The 17506-nt window shown below is 24.7% G+C and overlaps 12 protein-coding genes across 12 annotated transcripts; 6 read left to right on the top strand and 6 right to left on the bottom strand.

Moving 5' to 3' along the window:
- Positions 1–159: 159 nt before the first annotated feature.
- Positions 160–7887, bottom strand: AAJ76_500076679 (peripheral golgi membrane protein; the record flags this gene model as incomplete). The annotated part of the gene is made up of 1 exon (XM_024475885.1): positions 160–7887. The coding sequence occupies one exon, from the start codon at positions 7885–7887 to the stop codon at positions 160–162; it is 7728 nt and encodes a 2575-aa protein (XP_024331994.1).
- A 226-nt stretch (positions 7888–8113) lies between these two features.
- On the top strand, positions 8114–9031 carry AAJ76_500076452 (hypothetical protein; the record flags this gene model as incomplete). The annotated part of the gene is made up of 1 exon (XM_024475884.1): positions 8114–9031. The coding sequence occupies one exon, from the start codon at positions 8114–8116 to the stop codon at positions 9029–9031; it is 918 nt and encodes a 305-aa protein (XP_024331993.1).
- Positions 9032–9052: 21 nt separating this feature from the next.
- Positions 9053–9502, bottom strand: AAJ76_500075064 (hypothetical protein; the record flags this gene model as incomplete). Its single annotated transcript, XM_024475883.1, has 1 exon — positions 9053–9502. The coding sequence occupies one exon, from the start codon at positions 9500–9502 to the stop codon at positions 9053–9055; it is 450 nt and encodes a 149-aa protein (XP_024331992.1).
- Positions 9503–9554: 52 nt separating this feature from the next.
- AAJ76_500075011 (hypothetical protein) lies at positions 9555–9740 on the top strand (the record flags this gene model as incomplete). The annotated part of the gene is made up of 1 exon (XM_024475882.1): positions 9555–9740. The coding sequence occupies one exon, from the start codon at positions 9555–9557 to the stop codon at positions 9738–9740; it is 186 nt and encodes a 61-aa protein (XP_024331991.1).
- A 45-nt stretch (positions 9741–9785) lies between these two features.
- On the bottom strand, positions 9786–11684 carry AAJ76_500072882 (cleavage and polyadenylation specificity factor; the record flags this gene model as incomplete). The annotated part of the gene is made up of 1 exon (XM_024475881.1): positions 9786–11684. The coding sequence occupies one exon, from the start codon at positions 11682–11684 to the stop codon at positions 9786–9788; it is 1899 nt and encodes a 632-aa protein (XP_024331990.1).
- Positions 11685–11804: 120 nt separating this feature from the next.
- AAJ76_500072312 (hypothetical protein) lies at positions 11805–12254 on the bottom strand (the record flags this gene model as incomplete). The annotated part of the gene is made up of 1 exon (XM_024475880.1): positions 11805–12254. One exon carries the CDS (start codon positions 12252–12254, stop codon positions 11805–11807), a length of 450 nt encoding a protein of 149 aa, XP_024331989.1.
- A 538-nt stretch (positions 12255–12792) lies between these two features.
- Positions 12793–13041, top strand: AAJ76_500071773 (hypothetical protein; the record flags this gene model as incomplete). The annotated part of the gene is made up of 1 exon (XM_024475879.1): positions 12793–13041. One exon carries the CDS (start codon positions 12793–12795, stop codon positions 13039–13041), a length of 249 nt encoding a protein of 82 aa, XP_024331988.1.
- A 724-nt stretch (positions 13042–13765) lies between these two features.
- Positions 13766–14074, top strand: AAJ76_500070800 (leptin receptor; the record flags this gene model as incomplete). Its single annotated transcript, XM_024475877.1, has 1 exon — positions 13766–14074. The coding sequence occupies one exon, from the start codon at positions 13766–13768 to the stop codon at positions 14072–14074; it is 309 nt and encodes a 102-aa protein (XP_024331987.1).
- Positions 14075–14381: 307 nt separating this feature from the next.
- AAJ76_500070184 (thioredoxin-like protein) lies at positions 14382–14828 on the top strand (the record flags this gene model as incomplete). Its single annotated transcript, XM_024475876.1, has 1 exon — positions 14382–14828. The coding sequence occupies one exon, from the start codon at positions 14382–14384 to the stop codon at positions 14826–14828; it is 447 nt and encodes a 148-aa protein (XP_024331986.1).
- Positions 14829–14973: 145 nt separating this feature from the next.
- AAJ76_500069592 (thioredoxin reductase) lies at positions 14974–15504 on the top strand (the record flags this gene model as incomplete). The annotated part of the gene is made up of 1 exon (XM_024475875.1): positions 14974–15504. One exon carries the CDS (start codon positions 14974–14976, stop codon positions 15502–15504), a length of 531 nt encoding a protein of 176 aa, XP_024331985.1.
- A 3-nt stretch (positions 15505–15507) lies between these two features.
- Positions 15508–16719, bottom strand: AAJ76_500067847 (rna polymerase ii transcription initiation nucleotide excision repair factor tfiih subunit tfb2; the record flags this gene model as incomplete). The annotated part of the gene is made up of 1 exon (XM_024475874.1): positions 15508–16719. The coding sequence occupies one exon, from the start codon at positions 16717–16719 to the stop codon at positions 15508–15510; it is 1212 nt and encodes a 403-aa protein (XP_024331984.1).
- A 248-nt stretch (positions 16720–16967) lies between these two features.
- Positions 16968–17435, bottom strand: AAJ76_500067131 (hypothetical protein; the record flags this gene model as incomplete). Its single annotated transcript, XM_024475873.1, has 1 exon — positions 16968–17435. The coding sequence occupies one exon, from the start codon at positions 17433–17435 to the stop codon at positions 16968–16970; it is 468 nt and encodes a 155-aa protein (XP_024331983.1).
- Positions 17436–17506: the final 71 nt, after the last annotated feature.

The raw sequence follows: 17506 nt of genomic DNA, 5'->3' as shown, positions 1-17506 counted from the left end.
CGAACGTACAAAAAAAGTTTACAATCATCTCTCAAACGTACAACAAAAGTTTACAATCATTTTTCAAACGTAAAACAAAAATTTGAAGAGACAATGCTTAAACTTGTAAAAAATTTTATCAATAATTACAAAATATTAACAATTACATAAAAACACTATTTATTTCAAATGAGCATTAAAATCCTCTAAATCAAAATCAGAATCTTGGTCTTCATCACTAAAAAGTTTTAAAATATCAGAAGCATCTTCATTTGGTAAATCATTCTCTGGTGTAAATTTTGAGATAATTTCTCCTAAAAATCCCGGCCTGGTTGGTTCTTCAATTTTTTCGAGTTCTGAAAAACGTTCAAGTGCAGTTTTATACACACTCTTTAAATCTTCTGTAACACTCTCCATATCTGTGTCTTGTTGTAGAATAGTAGAGTAATTATGATTTATAACTCTTACATTACTTTTATCTGTCATATTAAGTTCGGAAATGTCTGCCTCTGTAGCCATTGTATTTAATTTGTCATCTTTTATATCAGTATGATTATTTTTAGAATCTTGATCAGAAAGATTATGAATTCTTGTCTCCCCATTGACATTATCCTTTCCAACATTGCATGGTGTTCCTAAAAAGTCTAAAAGTGAATCATTTTCATCTAAATGATGACTTTCGTTTTTAAATGACTTGTCGTCATTTGTATTTTTTAGTATTTTTAAAATATCATTATACTCTTCCTCTGTTTGTGCTTCAAAAATATAATCGGAAGGATTGAGGTTATATTCCACCATATTTTTTGTATTATTTTTAATTTCTGTAGACAAACTTTTATCAACATTATTTATGACTGTCAAGTAATCAAAAAAATCACTTTCAGAATTTAAAAATTCTGTTTTTACTACCTTAGAATTGCTTTCTAAATTTGTATTATTATCTCCAGAAGAGACCTCATTCTGCTTAATCGATGTATTAATCTTTGGATGCTCATCTTTATCTTTTATAATTTTACTACCGCTTTCTTTAAACGTGTTATTCTTCTGACTTTTTTCTACAAATGTTTTGTGTACTAACTCATTTTTTATTTCCAAAGAATCTAAAACATCTTCATTATCGTCTTTTAGTATCGAAGAAAATGTATTATTTATTGTTAAATTTACTTTCTTGTCCTCTTCGTGTTGTTTTTTATCAAGTATTCTTACATTACTAATATCAGTAATAAATGAATTAGATATATTATCTTTTGTATTTGAAACAGAGTATTCAGCTCTAGTGGTGTAATTTTCACAACTATTCCCTCCTTTATCAGCATTTACACTTATATCTTTTATAGATGTATTTGGGTTTTCAGTTATATTTTCAGAAACAGATTCCAAATTATTGTATTTCTGTTGTACAATGCTTATATCATTATCCTCGTTTATATTATTACCTTGTTCTTCATTATTTAATAATGTTTTTATATTATCACCAATTTTATTTTCCTGACTTGTACATTTAATTAACGAAGTGTTTTCAACGCCCTTCATTGACTCAGTAACATTTGTAAATATATTTTGTTCTAAATTATTAACCGAATTAGCTGATTTTTCTGAAGATGTTAACTTATTATTATTTGTAGAAATATTATCTGTAGATTTAAAATCCATAACAAAAGAATCTTTGTCATTTTCACTAAATATATTTACAAATGTTTGATCTTCTATTGTCTGTAAGCTAGAAATTGTCATTTCGTTTAGATTTTTTTTATCTTCAGAAGTAATCTGAGATTGTTTTACATTTTGTTCGCTAGACTGTACAGTAAAATTGTTTATGCTTCTGTCTTTATCATCATCATCTTTAAACTCTTTTTTTTTTGTGACTGATGAATCTTTGTTTACTGTTGTGACTAAATTGCTATTTGTATTACTAATACTTTTTTCACTATCTTTAATTATTGAAGATGCCAAAATATCTTTGCTTCGTTCGTTATTTTCTAAGTACGATTTACTAGGTAAATTATTCAGGATTGTTTTAGAAATTAATATACTATTACTTTCTAATTTTTCAGTATTTTTGACTGGTTCATTAAATTTGTTATCTTTATCCTCGTATTGTGTCAATTTATTATTATTTTCAAGATTTTTTGACATGCTTAGTTTACTTTCTAAATCATCATTTGTAAAGACTTCGCTACATTTACTTCTTTCTTTTGATTGTTTAGTATAATCCTTCTGAAAATTACTCATATTTGAATTAATAAAATTTGAATGTGTATCTGTTCCACTTTTTGATTCCTTCTGTAGATGATTATTAATATTATTGTGTAATTCATCTTTATCATAAATTATACTATGCTTATTTACCTGTTCTTTTTCAGATCTATCGGTAACATTATTTTTTACATCAGAATTAAAGTTTTTACTTACCTCGTTACTATTTGACATTTCAATTGTTTCTTTAAGATCTTCATTGTTTAATATTTCTGAAACGTGAGTAGTGCCACCTGTCTTTCTAGTTTCTTCTAGATATACTTTTGTATTTCTTTTAATACTGTCATATACTTCAGTTTTACTTCTATCTTTATCACTAATATTATTCTCTAACGGTTCATTCGTGCCATGAAATTTTTCATCAGCAATTTTATTCAAACTATTTATTTTAGATGTCTGATTACAAATTTCTGTATTTTTAAAAATTGAATTTTCCCTTAAAGTGGTTTGACCACTCTTATTTTGTATATTTATTTTTTCCTCAGCATCATTCAAATTGTTAAAATCTTCTTCTTGTACAGAATCGCTTATATTTTTGTTATCGTTAATGCTTGTATAAGAATTTACTTGATTAATCTTATCAGATTTATCTCTTATTAAACTTTTACCTTCATCAAAATTATGTGTCATATTATTCAATAATTTTGTACTGAAAGAGTTTTCATTTGCTGTGTTTATCTTTTCTTGTAGATTATTTTTAGTAACGGAATCATTATTTCTTCTGTCATTAATATCCAAAGAAGTACTTAGAGCATTCTCTGTATGTTCATTATCATTAATTTCTACAGTCGTTTTAAAAAAAGTACTATTTTTTGTCATATCTCCTTTATCTAAAGATTTTTGTGAAGGGTGTATTAACAATGTATTTTTATCTTTTACTTTCTCTTCCTCAGATGCTTTAATGTTTTCAGAGGATGTAATTAGTGTCTCTTCCTTATTTATTGCAAACTTTGTAAATAAACTACGTTCGTTTAGAAGACTCTTTACGTCTGAATGTTTATCTTCCACTATTTTGATAGATTCATTTGAAATATTATCTTTTTTGCTTAATAAACTTTGTTGGAACAGACTAGTATTACTTTTAGTTGTATCAGTAATAACATCTTCTAATTTTACATTTGTTGAATATCTGCCAGAATTTTTAAAATTGCCAGTATTATCAGCTGATAACGCCCTTTCTGAATTTGTCTCTTTATGCTTAAAATCAGACACATTTTTTTCATCTGTCATTATTTTAGATGCATTAAAAGAATTTGACTTTACGCTTGTTTTTTTGTCCGATTCTATTAATTCAGTTCTTTGTGATGTTGTTATATCAGAATTATTGCTATTTGTCATTGTAGTCTCATTTTTATTTTCACTTAATTGATTCTTAAAATTAGAATCTTCTAACAATTTACTGTTTTCACTTTCATTAAGTTTATTTATAGGTTGATCTTGATTAACGTTTTTTGAAGAAGCTTCGGATATAACACCTTTTCTTATTTCAGAATCTATAAGATTTAAATCTTTAAGAGTGTCATTGGCTTTAGTTTCTTTATCAATTGCATCTTGATTGATGTTATTTCTCATCTTTGTATCAATGTTATCTTGTAAAGAAGTTCCGTACATATTTTTTTCTATTTTGTCTTTATCATCAATCTTGTCTTTTAAAGTTTCATGTAAAGTGTTGTTGTCAATACTTGACTCGTCACTAGTTTCGTTTAAAACTTCGGATGTTTCATTAACTGCTTTGTAATCATTAAATTCTTCACTTTTACCTTCAATAAATTCTTTAGATGTTTCATGTACAAAATCGTTATCAACGGATGCACCTTGTTCATCTTTAATTTCAGATTTTATTGCTTCATTCAGATGTGTACTTTTAATGGTAAGATTACTGTTCTTATCTTCATTTAAATTTTGTGTATGTTTATCAAGAAAATTTCTCATATGTGAATTTTCTTCTATGCTATGCACCGTTTCATGTTTTACATAACTTTTGCCGCCGGCCTTTCCAATACTTTGTTCATTCACGTTTTCATGTACAGATTTGTTTTCGTCAGTGATTTCTTTGTCACTTTGCACTTGTGTGTTTTCGTGTACAGATTTATTTTGATCATTTCTTTTATTTAAATTTTTTGTTATTTCATCTATAGATGCATTTTTGTCATAAACTTCTTTCTGTTCATCTTCATTAAAATCTTTCAAGCTTTTACTCACAGATTTGCTTTTTTCATTAACTGTTGAATTTCGTGCTTCATTTCGTTCTTTAATGTCTTCGTGTACAGATTTATTTTTCTCAATAAATTCATTCTGTTCGTCCTCTACATTATTTTTTGCGGGTTCACCTACTAATTTACTTTTTTCAGTGATCCTTTCCTCGGTTTGTCTTTGCGTATTTTTATCTACAGATTTACTTACTTCAATAACATTTTCAGTTTTGACATCCGAAACATCTTGTATAGGTTTAAATGTGGATTTATTTTTTTCAATTATTTCACTCTGTATATCTTCTATATTGCTTTTTATAGATTCATTTATTGATTTATTTTCGTCATCCACTCTTTCATCATTTTGTTCGTTTAAAATTTTACTCTTTTCAATAATTTTACTCTGTTGATCTTTGACATTGCTTTCTGTCAACTCATGAACTGTTTCGCTTTTGCCTTTTATCTCTTCTTCACTTTGTTTTTGTGTGTTTTTGTGTAAAGATTCATTAATGTCATTAACTTTATCATCACTCAGCTCTTGTAAAAATTTATTTTTGTCGACAATTTCACTTTTTGTATCTTCGATATTTCTTTTTGTAGATCCATATATTGATTTACTTTTGTCGTTAACTTTTACTTCACTTATTTCTTGTGTATTCTTTTGTATTGATTTACTTCTGTCTCTTGCTTCGTTGAGACTTTGCTCCTTTGTGTTTTCTTCTTTAGATTCACTTTTATCGTTAACTTCTACTTCACTTATTTCTTGTGTATTTTTTTGTATTGATTTACTTCTGTCTCTTGCTTCCTCGAGACTTTGCTCCTTTGTATTTTCTTCTTTAGATTTACTTTTGTCGTTAACTTTTACTTCACTTATTTCTTGCGTGTTTTCATGTACAGACCTGCCAATGTTCGTAATTTCATTGTTTTTATCTTCGATAGTGTCTTGTATTTGTTCATGAATTGATTTACTTTTTTCTCTATCTTCTTCGATACTTTCTTCTTTTATTTCCTCATGTACAGATTTATTTTTTGTAATGTTTCCATTTTGTTTATCTTCAGTGTTAATTTTTGTTGATTTATCTACTGATTTACTTTTATCATCAGTTTCTTTTACATCTTTATGTACAGAATCTAATTTCTGATTATGTTCCCTTTGGTTATCTTCATCAGTGGTTTTTATAGATTCATGTACAGATCTACTTTTTTCATTAACTTCTTCGACACTTTGTTCTTTTGCATCTTCATGTTTCTCAGTGATTCCATTCTGTTTATCTTCAATGTTACTTTTAATAAATTCATTTTCTGATTTAACTTTATCGTAATTTTCACTGTCACTTTGTTTTTTTACATCTTCATGTTTCTCAATAATCTCACTCTGTTTATCTTTAACAATATCTTGTGTAGGTTCATGTACAGATTTATTTTTTTCATTGATTTCTTCAACATTTTGTTTGACATCTTCATAAACAGAATTATCTTTGTAAGCACATTCTCCCATTTTACCTTCGATATCGTCTTTTGCAGATTCATTTACCAATTTATTTTTGTTATTAACATCTGCTTCCCTCTCTTGTAAAGATTTACTTTTGTCATTACTTTCTTGGTCACTATTTTCTTGTACAGATTTGTTTTTTTTAATACTTTCATTCTGTTTGTCTTCGTTATTGCTTTTTATCAAGTCATCTTCCAATTTACTTTTGTCACCAATCTCTTTAATACTTCGCTCTTTCATGTCTTCTTTAACAGATTTATTATCATCAGTAATTTTTTCATCTTTATGATCAGAAATTCCTTGTAAAGGTTCGAGTATAGATCCATGTTTCTCAATAATTTCACTCTGTTTATCTTCTACATTGCTTTTTGTAAATTCACGTATAGATCCATGTCTCTCAATAATTTCACTCTGTTTATCTTTAACATCCACCTGTAAAGATTCGCATGTCGATTTACTCTCTTCATCGACTTTTTCATCTTCATTAACAGATTTATATTTCTCAGTAATCTCACTCTGTTTACCTTTAACAGTATCTTGTGTAGGTTCACGTACCGATTTATTTTTTTCATTAATTTCTTTACCATTTTGTTTGACGTCTTCAGAAACAAGATTATCTTTATGTGCAATTTCACTCATTTTACCTTCAATATTTCCATTTGTAGAATTATGTAATGATCTACTTTCGTCAAATAAATTTTGTTTTTTATCTTCATTTGTAATTTTTGCACTTTTATTTAAAGACTTTTGTTTCTCAGTAATTTCACTTTTTTTATCTTCAATATCGCTTTTTCTAAGATCGTTTATTGATTTACTTTTGTTAAATGTACTTTGATTCTCATTAAAACTTTTTTTAGTTTTATGTGATAATTTATCTCTTTCATTTTGATTTTGGTCTTTTTTAACATTAAAATCTTGTGTAGTCTCATTCAGACCCGACATTGTTTCATTCGTAGATTTTTTATCAACTGTTTCATCTCTATCCATATATTTTGTTGTTTCGTTCAAAGGATCTTTTTTATATTGTTCTTCATCTTTATTCTTTGTTTGGATCGCTTTGTGTGCAGATTTATTCTTTTTATAAATATTTTTTGTCATTTCATTCTCCAATTCGCTTTTATCTGCAACCTCACCGTCTTTATTTTTACTTTGTTCATCATTTATTTTCTCACTATTTACATTGCTTCTAGATTTAATGCTTACATCGTCATCAAAACGATTATCTTCACGTTCGTTTTCAATTTTAACTGCTTTCGAATTTTCATTAACTTTATCTAAATTTTGATAGTTAGTATTTTCTTCACTACTTTCTATCTCCTTTGTATTATCTTTTTTAAATTCTTCTATTTTTCTATTAATAACTTCTTGATCAAATTCTACAGTAATATTTCTTTTGTCTCCCGGAATTGCATACAATACACCTAGTCCTATTTTGCATCCATATAAACTTAACCCACTTTTTACAATAAAGTGAACTTTTCTTATAAAATTCATCTTTTCATTAAACACAAGTAAAGTCATACCATCTTTCTTTTTCTTCTCAATATATTTCAATAATTTATTCTCATTTTCCATTGGTATCCCTTCTACACCAAGAATATAATCATGTTGTAATAAACCACACTGCTGTGCAGGAGATCCTTCAATGACCTGTAAAATTTTTACTGTAAACAAATCAATAATGTCATCAGTGAAATTTACACTCATTCCTAATCTTGCATCAGATACTTTCTTAGGAATTACAAGATGAAAATTTGTACTTGTCCTTAAATCTCTTAAAAATAAATCTAAATCTTCTTGCTCCCACATTTTCACTATTTCTAATGCATCAGTTTTATCACTTACAGGTATATCATTTATTTTAACAATTGTGTGCATAAAAGGAAGTATGTTGTTTTTATGCGATATGCTATTTTCAGTGATTTTTAAGATTTGTAATGAAGGAATTTTTGATGATGTATTTCCCATTTTTAAGGGCACAAAAAAATAGCCTTTAAAATCTGTATGTTTACAAATTTAAGGCTATTTCTTATATAATTTTTATATTTAAACCTTCTTTTAAAAGAAAATAAAAATACTTTTTTTTATATCTTTACCTAATTGTAATATTTAGCTCTGTCGTATTGACTTATTTATAAATATTCAGATTCAAACTTTTTATATATATTGATATACTTTATAATTTTTAACCCTAATGGATTATGTTATATGTTCTTCAGAAGAAGAAGAAGGGCAAATTACTTCTATATCAACCTTTCCTACACATATATCTACACTATCATATTGTTATTATCCCAAATCCCAGTTTTTCATAGGAGATAATCATATTCCTAGACTTAGTGACTTTCAGGAAAGTTCTTCTACTTCACGTATAAAAAAAAAACTTAATAGGGAAGTTTTTGATTCTGGTAATTTATGCAGAGATAAATCTTTTTTTGACAATAAATTTACAAAACAAACAAAAAGTTCTACAAATGAAAGTAAGTTAACAAGTCCCGTTTTGTATAAAATTAATGCAGATTTAAAAGAAATAGCTTCTTTTCATTTCTTAAAAAAAGGCATAGATTTATATTTAGACCTTTTTAATAAATTAATTTATCAACAGAATAAAGAAAACATAATTTTCATTCAAGATAGTGTTCTTACAAAAATTAATAATTCAAAAATATTTGTACATTTTAAGATACTAAAAAATAAGAATATTATATTTGAGGATTCTTACTACAGGGTTGTCGATGTTTATGAATATTTAGAAATGACATTTGAAGAAATTTGTAAAGAATATAAAAGTACAGAAGAAAGATGGTACAAATATTGTGGTTATGATTTACTAGTTTATTCTTCATCCTGTTTTAAAAGAGATGATAAGGAATACAGATTTTTTAATGGGTTAGATTGTAATAAAAATTATTTAGCAATAGTGAACTATAAAAATGTAAGTATTAAACACGTTGAGTGTAAAAATAATGTAAATCTTGATTTTTTAGAGGATATTTTAAGTAGAGATTTAGAAATAGGAGATTATGCATATAATAATGGAAATGTGTATAAAATAGGCCTAGAAGGTGATCACATCCCTTATGAAGGTATTAATTACGCTTTAATTAAATAATTATTTATCTTTATAAATTTTTTATTCGATTAATTTAACGCACTCTTTGAATAAATAAGGAACATCAAACGACTTATAAATGTCATTAAGCCAATCTAATACGGGAGATGTATCACATCCAGTAAAATATTTCATTCCCGACACAAAAACTTTTTTTTCTAAAGTTTTTAAATATAAATTAACTTCAGTGATGGCTTTTAATGGATTTAAAGAATTTTTATCTAATATTTGTAACACTCTGACGTACAAGATTTTTTTATAAACTTCTTCATCATATTTTACGTCTAGACTATTTTTAATTAAACTAGCAATATTTTTATAAAAAAGTATATCGGGAAGTAGATTTGGATCTTTTATTTGCTTTTCACTTTTTTTTAATTTTTGATAGATTGTTTTATTATATGCATCTACTATCTTATACAATACATAATCTAGATATAAAACATCTACTATTTTTTGTTCAATAGTCATTTACCCCTAACTAATTTTTATATTTTAAGCTTGTGCTTGCTACCCTTAAATTATGCTAATAAAAAAAATAAAAAATAAAAGAATAACAGTTACTACTAAAGAAAATTTAACTATAGAAGGGGATGTTACTAAAATAGATAAACAAAGCAATATATTACTAAAGAATGTTAAAATTAGAGAGGATGTTTTACCACAAATATCAATAAAAGGAAGTGATATCTGTTACATAATATATTAATTTTTAAAATAAAGTGTTTATATAACATTAAAAGATATTTAACTGCTATAAAGATATTATAGAATCATATATTATATCTTTTATATGATAATAAATATCTCCTACCTCTCCATCCAATATAATTTTATCTTGTTCTATTTTTACCCGCACTTTGTCTTGCACCACATAGACATTTTTATTTTTTTCAATCTTTAAATTTACACTCATTAATTTTTTTGTTAAATTATTAAAATCGCAGACAGTAATTTTATCTGGTCTCTCTATATATTTTAATTTATCATCTTCTCTAAAACCTTTAAATCTAAACATTTTACTATTATAAACCTTAACACCTTCATTTTCCATATTATTCATTATATCAGATACATTTAATATATTAATATTTTTACTGCTACTTAAATTAATTAGTGAATTGCATATTTGAACATTTTTTACTGCACATAGTAAATAAGAATACATAAATTTGGCATTTACTAAAGAATCTTCAACAAGAAGAATTTTTTTACTATCAATATTCTGTAAAATAACTTTAATATTTTTTAAATCACTAGATCCTTGCAGATTAAAAATCTGCATTTTACATTTTGGTATAAAATCAGATTTAATAAGTTTTTTTGTCTCTGAATAAACTTTTACTGTGGTAACAGGTTCTAATATTCTCTCATTCCTTTCAATTTTTACCACAAATTTTTCTTTATCAATATACTCGCCATAATCATCGTAATTTCTAATTTTCTTATATAAATTAAATTTATCTTTTGTTTTGTAACAAATCTTTTTTTTAATTGGTTCTAAACTTGGGTATCCATAAATATCCCTATACGTTTCTAAAAATAAATCATTAGTATTGAGTGTACTCTCTTCAATAATATTGCCGTTATAATCAAATTTTAATTCATTTTTCAGTTCACTCCAATGTTTTTCTATTTCTTCTTCACTACTTTCTTCAAAAATATCATTTTCCTTTATATCGGTCTTAATTTCATAACTACCGTTATATTGATATATTGGTTTATGCGTTATATTGAATTTTTTATCAATAAAAATAACACATAAATTTTCATCATTAAATTTATCTAGTAAAGATATATCATCATCAAGTAAAATACATATATCAAAATCATTAAGTAGCGAATAATATTCTACTTTTTCTATATTTGAATATTCATACACATCATTTTGTTCTATAAGACTTGTATTACTCCACTCAATCATATTTTTTGATTTATTAATAAATTTTTTAATGTATTTATCAAGTATAACTATCTTTTTATCTTTTATTGTATTAAGTAATAGCCCTATTTCATGAAGTCTAGGATACGTAACGTAAATTATCATTTTTTTATTTTTAGAAGTAAACCAATTTTTAATTAAATTTAAAAATTGTTCATTTCTAGTACTAGAGTTTATATTTTCTTTTATACAATAATTCGTGTTAGTAATAAATACATAACTGTCAGTAATATTTTTTAAATCAATACCATTTAAATGATTTTCTTTCCGATGATTAATATTGTATCCTACGTATATATTTTCAAGATTAGATGTTATTTTAAAAAGTGAAGCACCGAGTGAATTGCCTGAAGCGAATGCACATATTTGAACATTGTTAACATTAAAGGGCTGTAAATATTTTATCTCAAAAATGTTTTTATATTCAAATGGATGAAATATTAATGAATATTCCTTTATAGGTACACTCATATAAACAGGTTTGAAGTACCCGCGATCTAAAATTGTCCATAACCCATTTATACAAGCAGAATCAAAAGATGTGACTAAAATACAATCACAGCTGTTAATGATGTTTAATAATTCTTGTGTATAGAAAGATAAATCACCACCACAATTAATAAGTATTCTAGTATTATTTATTGTCAACAGATGACAATAAACCTCTTTAAAAGTTTCTATCAATGGTTCAAATGTTATTATATTTTTCATAAGAGGGTTACAATTATTTTAAAATTCAAATACATATTTTTAATGTATTTATTTTAGTAAAATTTACAAATAACTTTTTACATTTATTTTTTAATCATTGTACCAATTCTTAAATTAAATTTATGTAAAGAATGTTTTTAAAATCAAACATAACAAAATACCTAAACTTAAACTTCCGACAAAAATCATTGAAAAATCAGGAACAGGCATCCAGTCAAGTAGTTCTATATAGTTAATTTTATTATTCTTAAAAATCCAAAATTTAAATAAAATACCTTTTTCTATCAATAAATCGTATTCATATTCCTTACATATATATTTTTTATATTTTATATTAGTTTCTTTATTAATTTTAATTATACTTCTATAAATATTTCTAGAAAAATTTATCTGTTGTGTTTTTGTATACAACTCTTTATCTAAAAAATTAACACCTTCTGGATATTCAAATATAACATAATATGGTGATTTATTGAACGAAAAAGATAATGTTCCTTCATCTACTTTTGTATTGCAAATTTTAACAGAGCATTTTATTACAGCTACGAAAAAGATTTGCAATATTATCATATGGGCTAAACATAAAAAAAAAGATTTAGAGAATAACGTTAAGACATCACCTTAGATAAATGTAATGATCAATATTTTACATTTTGTGTATTAATAATAAATTTCAGTTTAGTTCAAATTATTTTTGCTTTAAAATATAGTTGTAGGCATCTATTAGTTGTAATTTATATACGTATAGATTTATTATGGTATTATAATTTATTTGTCTATATTTTTCTAATAAACATTTTTTAGATCGAAATAGAGCTATGCAGATTCTTTAATACACTTAATAAAAAAGAGATTTAATTTCTAAATTTTATTGTTGACTACCTATTTAATTAAACACTGTCAACTTTTTGATTGAAATTACAAAACTTTTCAAACATTAATTTTTAATTGCAAATTTTTTTTGTTTACAAAATAATTTTAATTTATTGTAAATTATAAAAACAAACTGAAAATGTACATAAATGCTGTGTTTTTTGTTTACTTAGTTTGTTTATTTACCAACAAACTAAATTAAAAAAGTATAAATAGATTTTTTTCTTGAACCCTTATGCAGAAAATTTTCATTATACTTGCTTCTCTTCTTACATTTATTGTTGCACAAACTAAGGAATCTTCAAAATCTGGTACGAAAGGTTCACAAGATAGTGAAGATGATGATGACTCTAATGATAAAAAAGACAGTAAAAAAAGTAATAAATCAAAAAAGAAAGATGGTAAGAAAAGTAATGGATGTGTATCCTCTATATCGATGTTTACAGTTTGTGCTGCTTGCTTAGTAACTGCCCTATTGAAATAAATGTGTTATAAATTTCATATTATATTCTTATTTTACTTTTGCAGAAAGCAAGGCCATAACACCTTGCTTTATTTTTATAATTTCTTATTTTTGAAATGTTGTCTTAAGTACACAATTTTATAGTGATTTCAATTTCTTATAAAGAAATAAAAAAGAATAAAAATAGAATTTTTTAGGTTTTTTTATTTACACTTTAAATATATCTTTTAACAAAAATTTTTATCTTTCATCAAAAAATTAAATTTTTTGTTAATTTTTATTTTTTTACGTAACTTTTAAATAAATTGTTGTAGCCATAAATCTGTTTTCAATCCAATGTCTTCAATGTCACAATATTATTGGCTAATTAAAACTATATTAAACTTTACAGAAAATAAAGGATGCAAACATTTAATTTAAAAAAATATTGACACAAATAATTAACGTTTTTAACAAAGAAAAGATATGATACTAATTGCAATAAAAAATTTAATTTTAAATGAGTATATGTAACATGTTGTGCTTTATGGTCCGTGATGGTGTTACTCGAGTTTTTAAAAAATTTTCTTCCAACTGCTTTTTTTAATTTCAAATAAGTATATGTAACATGTTGTGCTTTATGGTCCGTTATGGTTTTGCTCGATTTTTTAAAAAATTGCCTTCCAATCGCTTTTTTAATTTTGTAATTTACAAGTTTTAAATACGTTTTAAGTTTCTTACTTATAAAAATAAAATAAACAAAGATATGGAAGAAGGAAGTAGGGTGAATGTTACTTATAGAAAAAAGAAGTGGACTACTATCTCAATATTTATAACCGTATGTTTTTTCATAGCAGGTATAGTCTGTGTATTTTTAGGTATAAATCCTCTGCTAGAAATGTGGTATGATTTAAAATCCTTTAGTAATCTTATATTTGTTGTATTTCATTTATACTATCTTTTTAGTTTTATAGGTGTTCATACTAATTCTGATTTTATTTTTTGGACAGGAAGTTATAGTCTACTAATCGTTACTAGTATTATGTTCTATTTTTACGATGATATATTTATTTAATAAAAGGTTTAATATATTAATTTATATTTAAAAAATATTTTTAATTTAATTTGTTATTATTCGTTTTACACAACAACCGTATAAAATTTTGAAGTAAAAAGTTTAAGATTGCAGGAATTAAAGAAGTGTTTATTGTGTTCCTATCAAATTTAATACATTTGAATGAAACACTTTTAAATAATTTTTATAAATAAACCCATGTTTTTATCTAACAAAGACAATAAAGTTCTATAAATTTAGAAAAATGAAGTTTTTATTATAAAAGTTAGAATTATTCTTTAAAGTTTTTTTGTATGTTTTATACCCCATGAATATACAGAACCCCGATGATATTTCCATTGACGAAGAAATTTACGAAAAGTACAAAGCACAGCGAATAAAAGAATTACTACAAGAAATTTCTGAAATAAAAACTGAAAAAGAACTTATAGAAATGACACATAATGAAACAATGATAGTTCATTTTTATGAAGACACTTTTGAAACTTGTAAAATTATGAATAAAGAACTTAACAAAATATATAAAGATTTTGAAAATATAAAATTTTATAAAATTAAAGCTAGCATCTGTCCGGTTATTACAAGTAAACTACAAATTGAAGTACTTCCATTTTTAGGATTTTTTAAAGAAGGATTTTTTGTAGATCAAATTGTTGGATTTGAAGGGATGGGCGATGAAAGGTTCGATCCTAAAAAATTAAAGAAGAAAATACAGGACAGTAATATTTTTAAACCCATTTCATTTATTAAATAAACTTATATATTTTTAACAATGATTTATCTATACATAAAAAAATATTTTGATATTATTTTATTATCTTTACATAAAAAATATTCTGATATTATTTTAATTAGTTAAAATCTCTCAATCTATATTTTCTACAATAATTTACCCTCACATGGAAGACTGTAGTAAAAACAATACTTATGATATTATTTTAATCGGCGATAATCTTTCGATGTACATGGCTAGTATTTATCTACAGACATCAAATTATAATCAAGTGGTCCTTACAAAATCGTGTGAAGAAGATTTACTTTTTGAAGGACATGATAAAGTTGTGGGCGTAAAAAATGTTAAAAATCAAGAAGATCTTTTACAGCGCGTAAGAGAACAGACAAAATATCTTAAGGTTCCTGTAAAAACAGAAAATATTTTAAGCATCGATTTTGATGACTGTGATATTATAAAAGAAAATAAATTTAAGGTTGTAACAGATAACAATGTTTATTATTCAAAATGTTTAGTGTACAACAATAGTGAGATAGAAACAGAAGGCTTATTTTCTACAAACATGAATATTAAATTTAATGAAGCAATTGAAATATTAGGTGATGGGTGTAAACTATCATTTAAAATAAGGGATTTTATTAGTCGAAGCGGATTTGAATCTTCTTGTGCTAGACAAAATTTAATAAAAATAAAATGATTATTATTTATTAATTTGCTGCTTAACAAACTTTTTTACTACTTCATTGTAATCAGGTTTAATTACAATCATTCTTTTTTCATCATCTTTCTCAATAATACAATCGTTGGATAAACAGAATTTTACTACTTTTTGATAATCTATTAAATTTAAGAAATTGGAATATAAATATCCAGGGAATATTTTTATACGCTTACGTTTTGTCTCCCATATAATAATTTGACTAATTATTGCTACAGGAATGTCTTCAAAAAGAGAATAAGATTTTAAGAAATTTATAATCTGTTGACTTGTAACACCTTTAGAAAATGCATTAGATAAACTCTCTTCAGTTATACTAGCTTTAATTAAATTTGGCATTTTTAAATAAATATTAGAAAATAATTGGATAATAGACATTTCATACACAGATGATGTATATGCATACAACTTAAAATTTGTTTCTAATAAAATAAATCTTAATTTTTTAGTATCACTTTTAACAAACAAATTGTGATATATTGTCAATATATCATTTTCCAATTTAATTAATCCTAAATAACTTAAAAAATCATAAAATTTTTTGTTTACATCTTTTTTTAGTTTGTATTTGTAAATCGGTAACATATTTGATAGCTCCATAATACTCATAAAATTTGATATTTGTAGTATTTCGTCTACACAATAAAATTTTAATGCAGCAATAATTAAAAACCAGTATTGGTCATATCTTGGCTTTAGTAAGAATTCAAAGCCTTTATTTGTTATATCATAATTATTATCTATTAGATTACTAAACTTTAGTACATTTACTACACCAGGTGCGTGATTAACATTATTTTTAGTAACAAGAAATTTTAGTATTTCTTCAAATTTTGTATTTTTACTTACCGTACATTTTATAGGTTCTAATATTTCATAGTATTCATTCAAATTATTAAGTTCTATTCCTGTAAGAAATGCATTTCTAAAAATGTTATCAATAAAAATATTAGTACCTTTTTTATAAATTAAAGATATTTTTAGTAAAGTTTTTAACGAATTTTTTATCTCTTCATTTTTTTGTAGTGATTTGATTGATGGTGCAGTAAGTAAAAGATCGTATATAAGACGAATGGTAGAATCATCAAATATTTTTATAATAGATGTTGCCAATACTGGTGAATTGTATAAATGTTGTTTGTGTATTGATTTTAACTGTCTAATGTAATCTATTATTATATTTAAGTCTACCATGGGTGAAATAAATATAATAATAATTTATTTGTTTATTGATTGATTCTTATTGGAGAAACTTCCGTTCATCAGATTATTTAAACACCCACATATTTTTCAAATTAATTGGGTGAAATAAATAAAATGTCTTATGTTATTAATTATGATGTGAGTGAATAGTGATAAAGAAGCTTATTTTTTATACACTTTATAAATGTATTTTAATTTACAATATACATTTTAAAATATTGTCTGTATATAAAATATTATTACATATTGTATCTATAACATCCATCTACAAATTTATTCCATGACTTATTAATGCTATTCATAATATTTTTAATATCTCTTATGTATTTTTCACTATTAAGCTCTTCTCCCGCATTTCTAACTTTCGACATAAAATAGTTTATACTTTTTTTATGAGGCAGTCCAAGATCTTTAGCAAGTTTTCTTACGTTAGATTTATTAAATTTTAGTCTCCTAAGAATAAATTCTCTTTCTAGAAGATTAATTTCTTGTTGTGTCAGAACAGGACAACTTAGATTTGTGTAAAATGATTTATTTTTTTGAATATTATTACTGTTTATTTTTTGTAAGTTCTGTGTATATTTATTAAAATGTTGTTCTTTTGTATGGCTATTCAAATATTGTTCTTTTGTATAGTTTTTAAAGATAAGTTGAGAGTCATCTTCTGAATCGTATAATGCATTTTTATGTAACTCATTTTTTTTCATATATTTATGCATTAAATGAATAATAAACTTATTAACAACAAATTTAATATATAAATATTATAACTAACCTA

Source organism: Vairimorpha ceranae (genome assembly GCF_000988165.1).
Source record: "Vairimorpha ceranae strain PA08 1199 chromosome Unknown NODE_5, whole genome shotgun sequence".
Lineage (NCBI taxonomy): Eukaryota > Fungi > Microsporidia > Nosematidae > Vairimorpha > Vairimorpha ceranae.
Note: the sequence above shows the minus strand (reverse complement) of the source record. Positions and strands in the feature narration are given on the sequence as shown.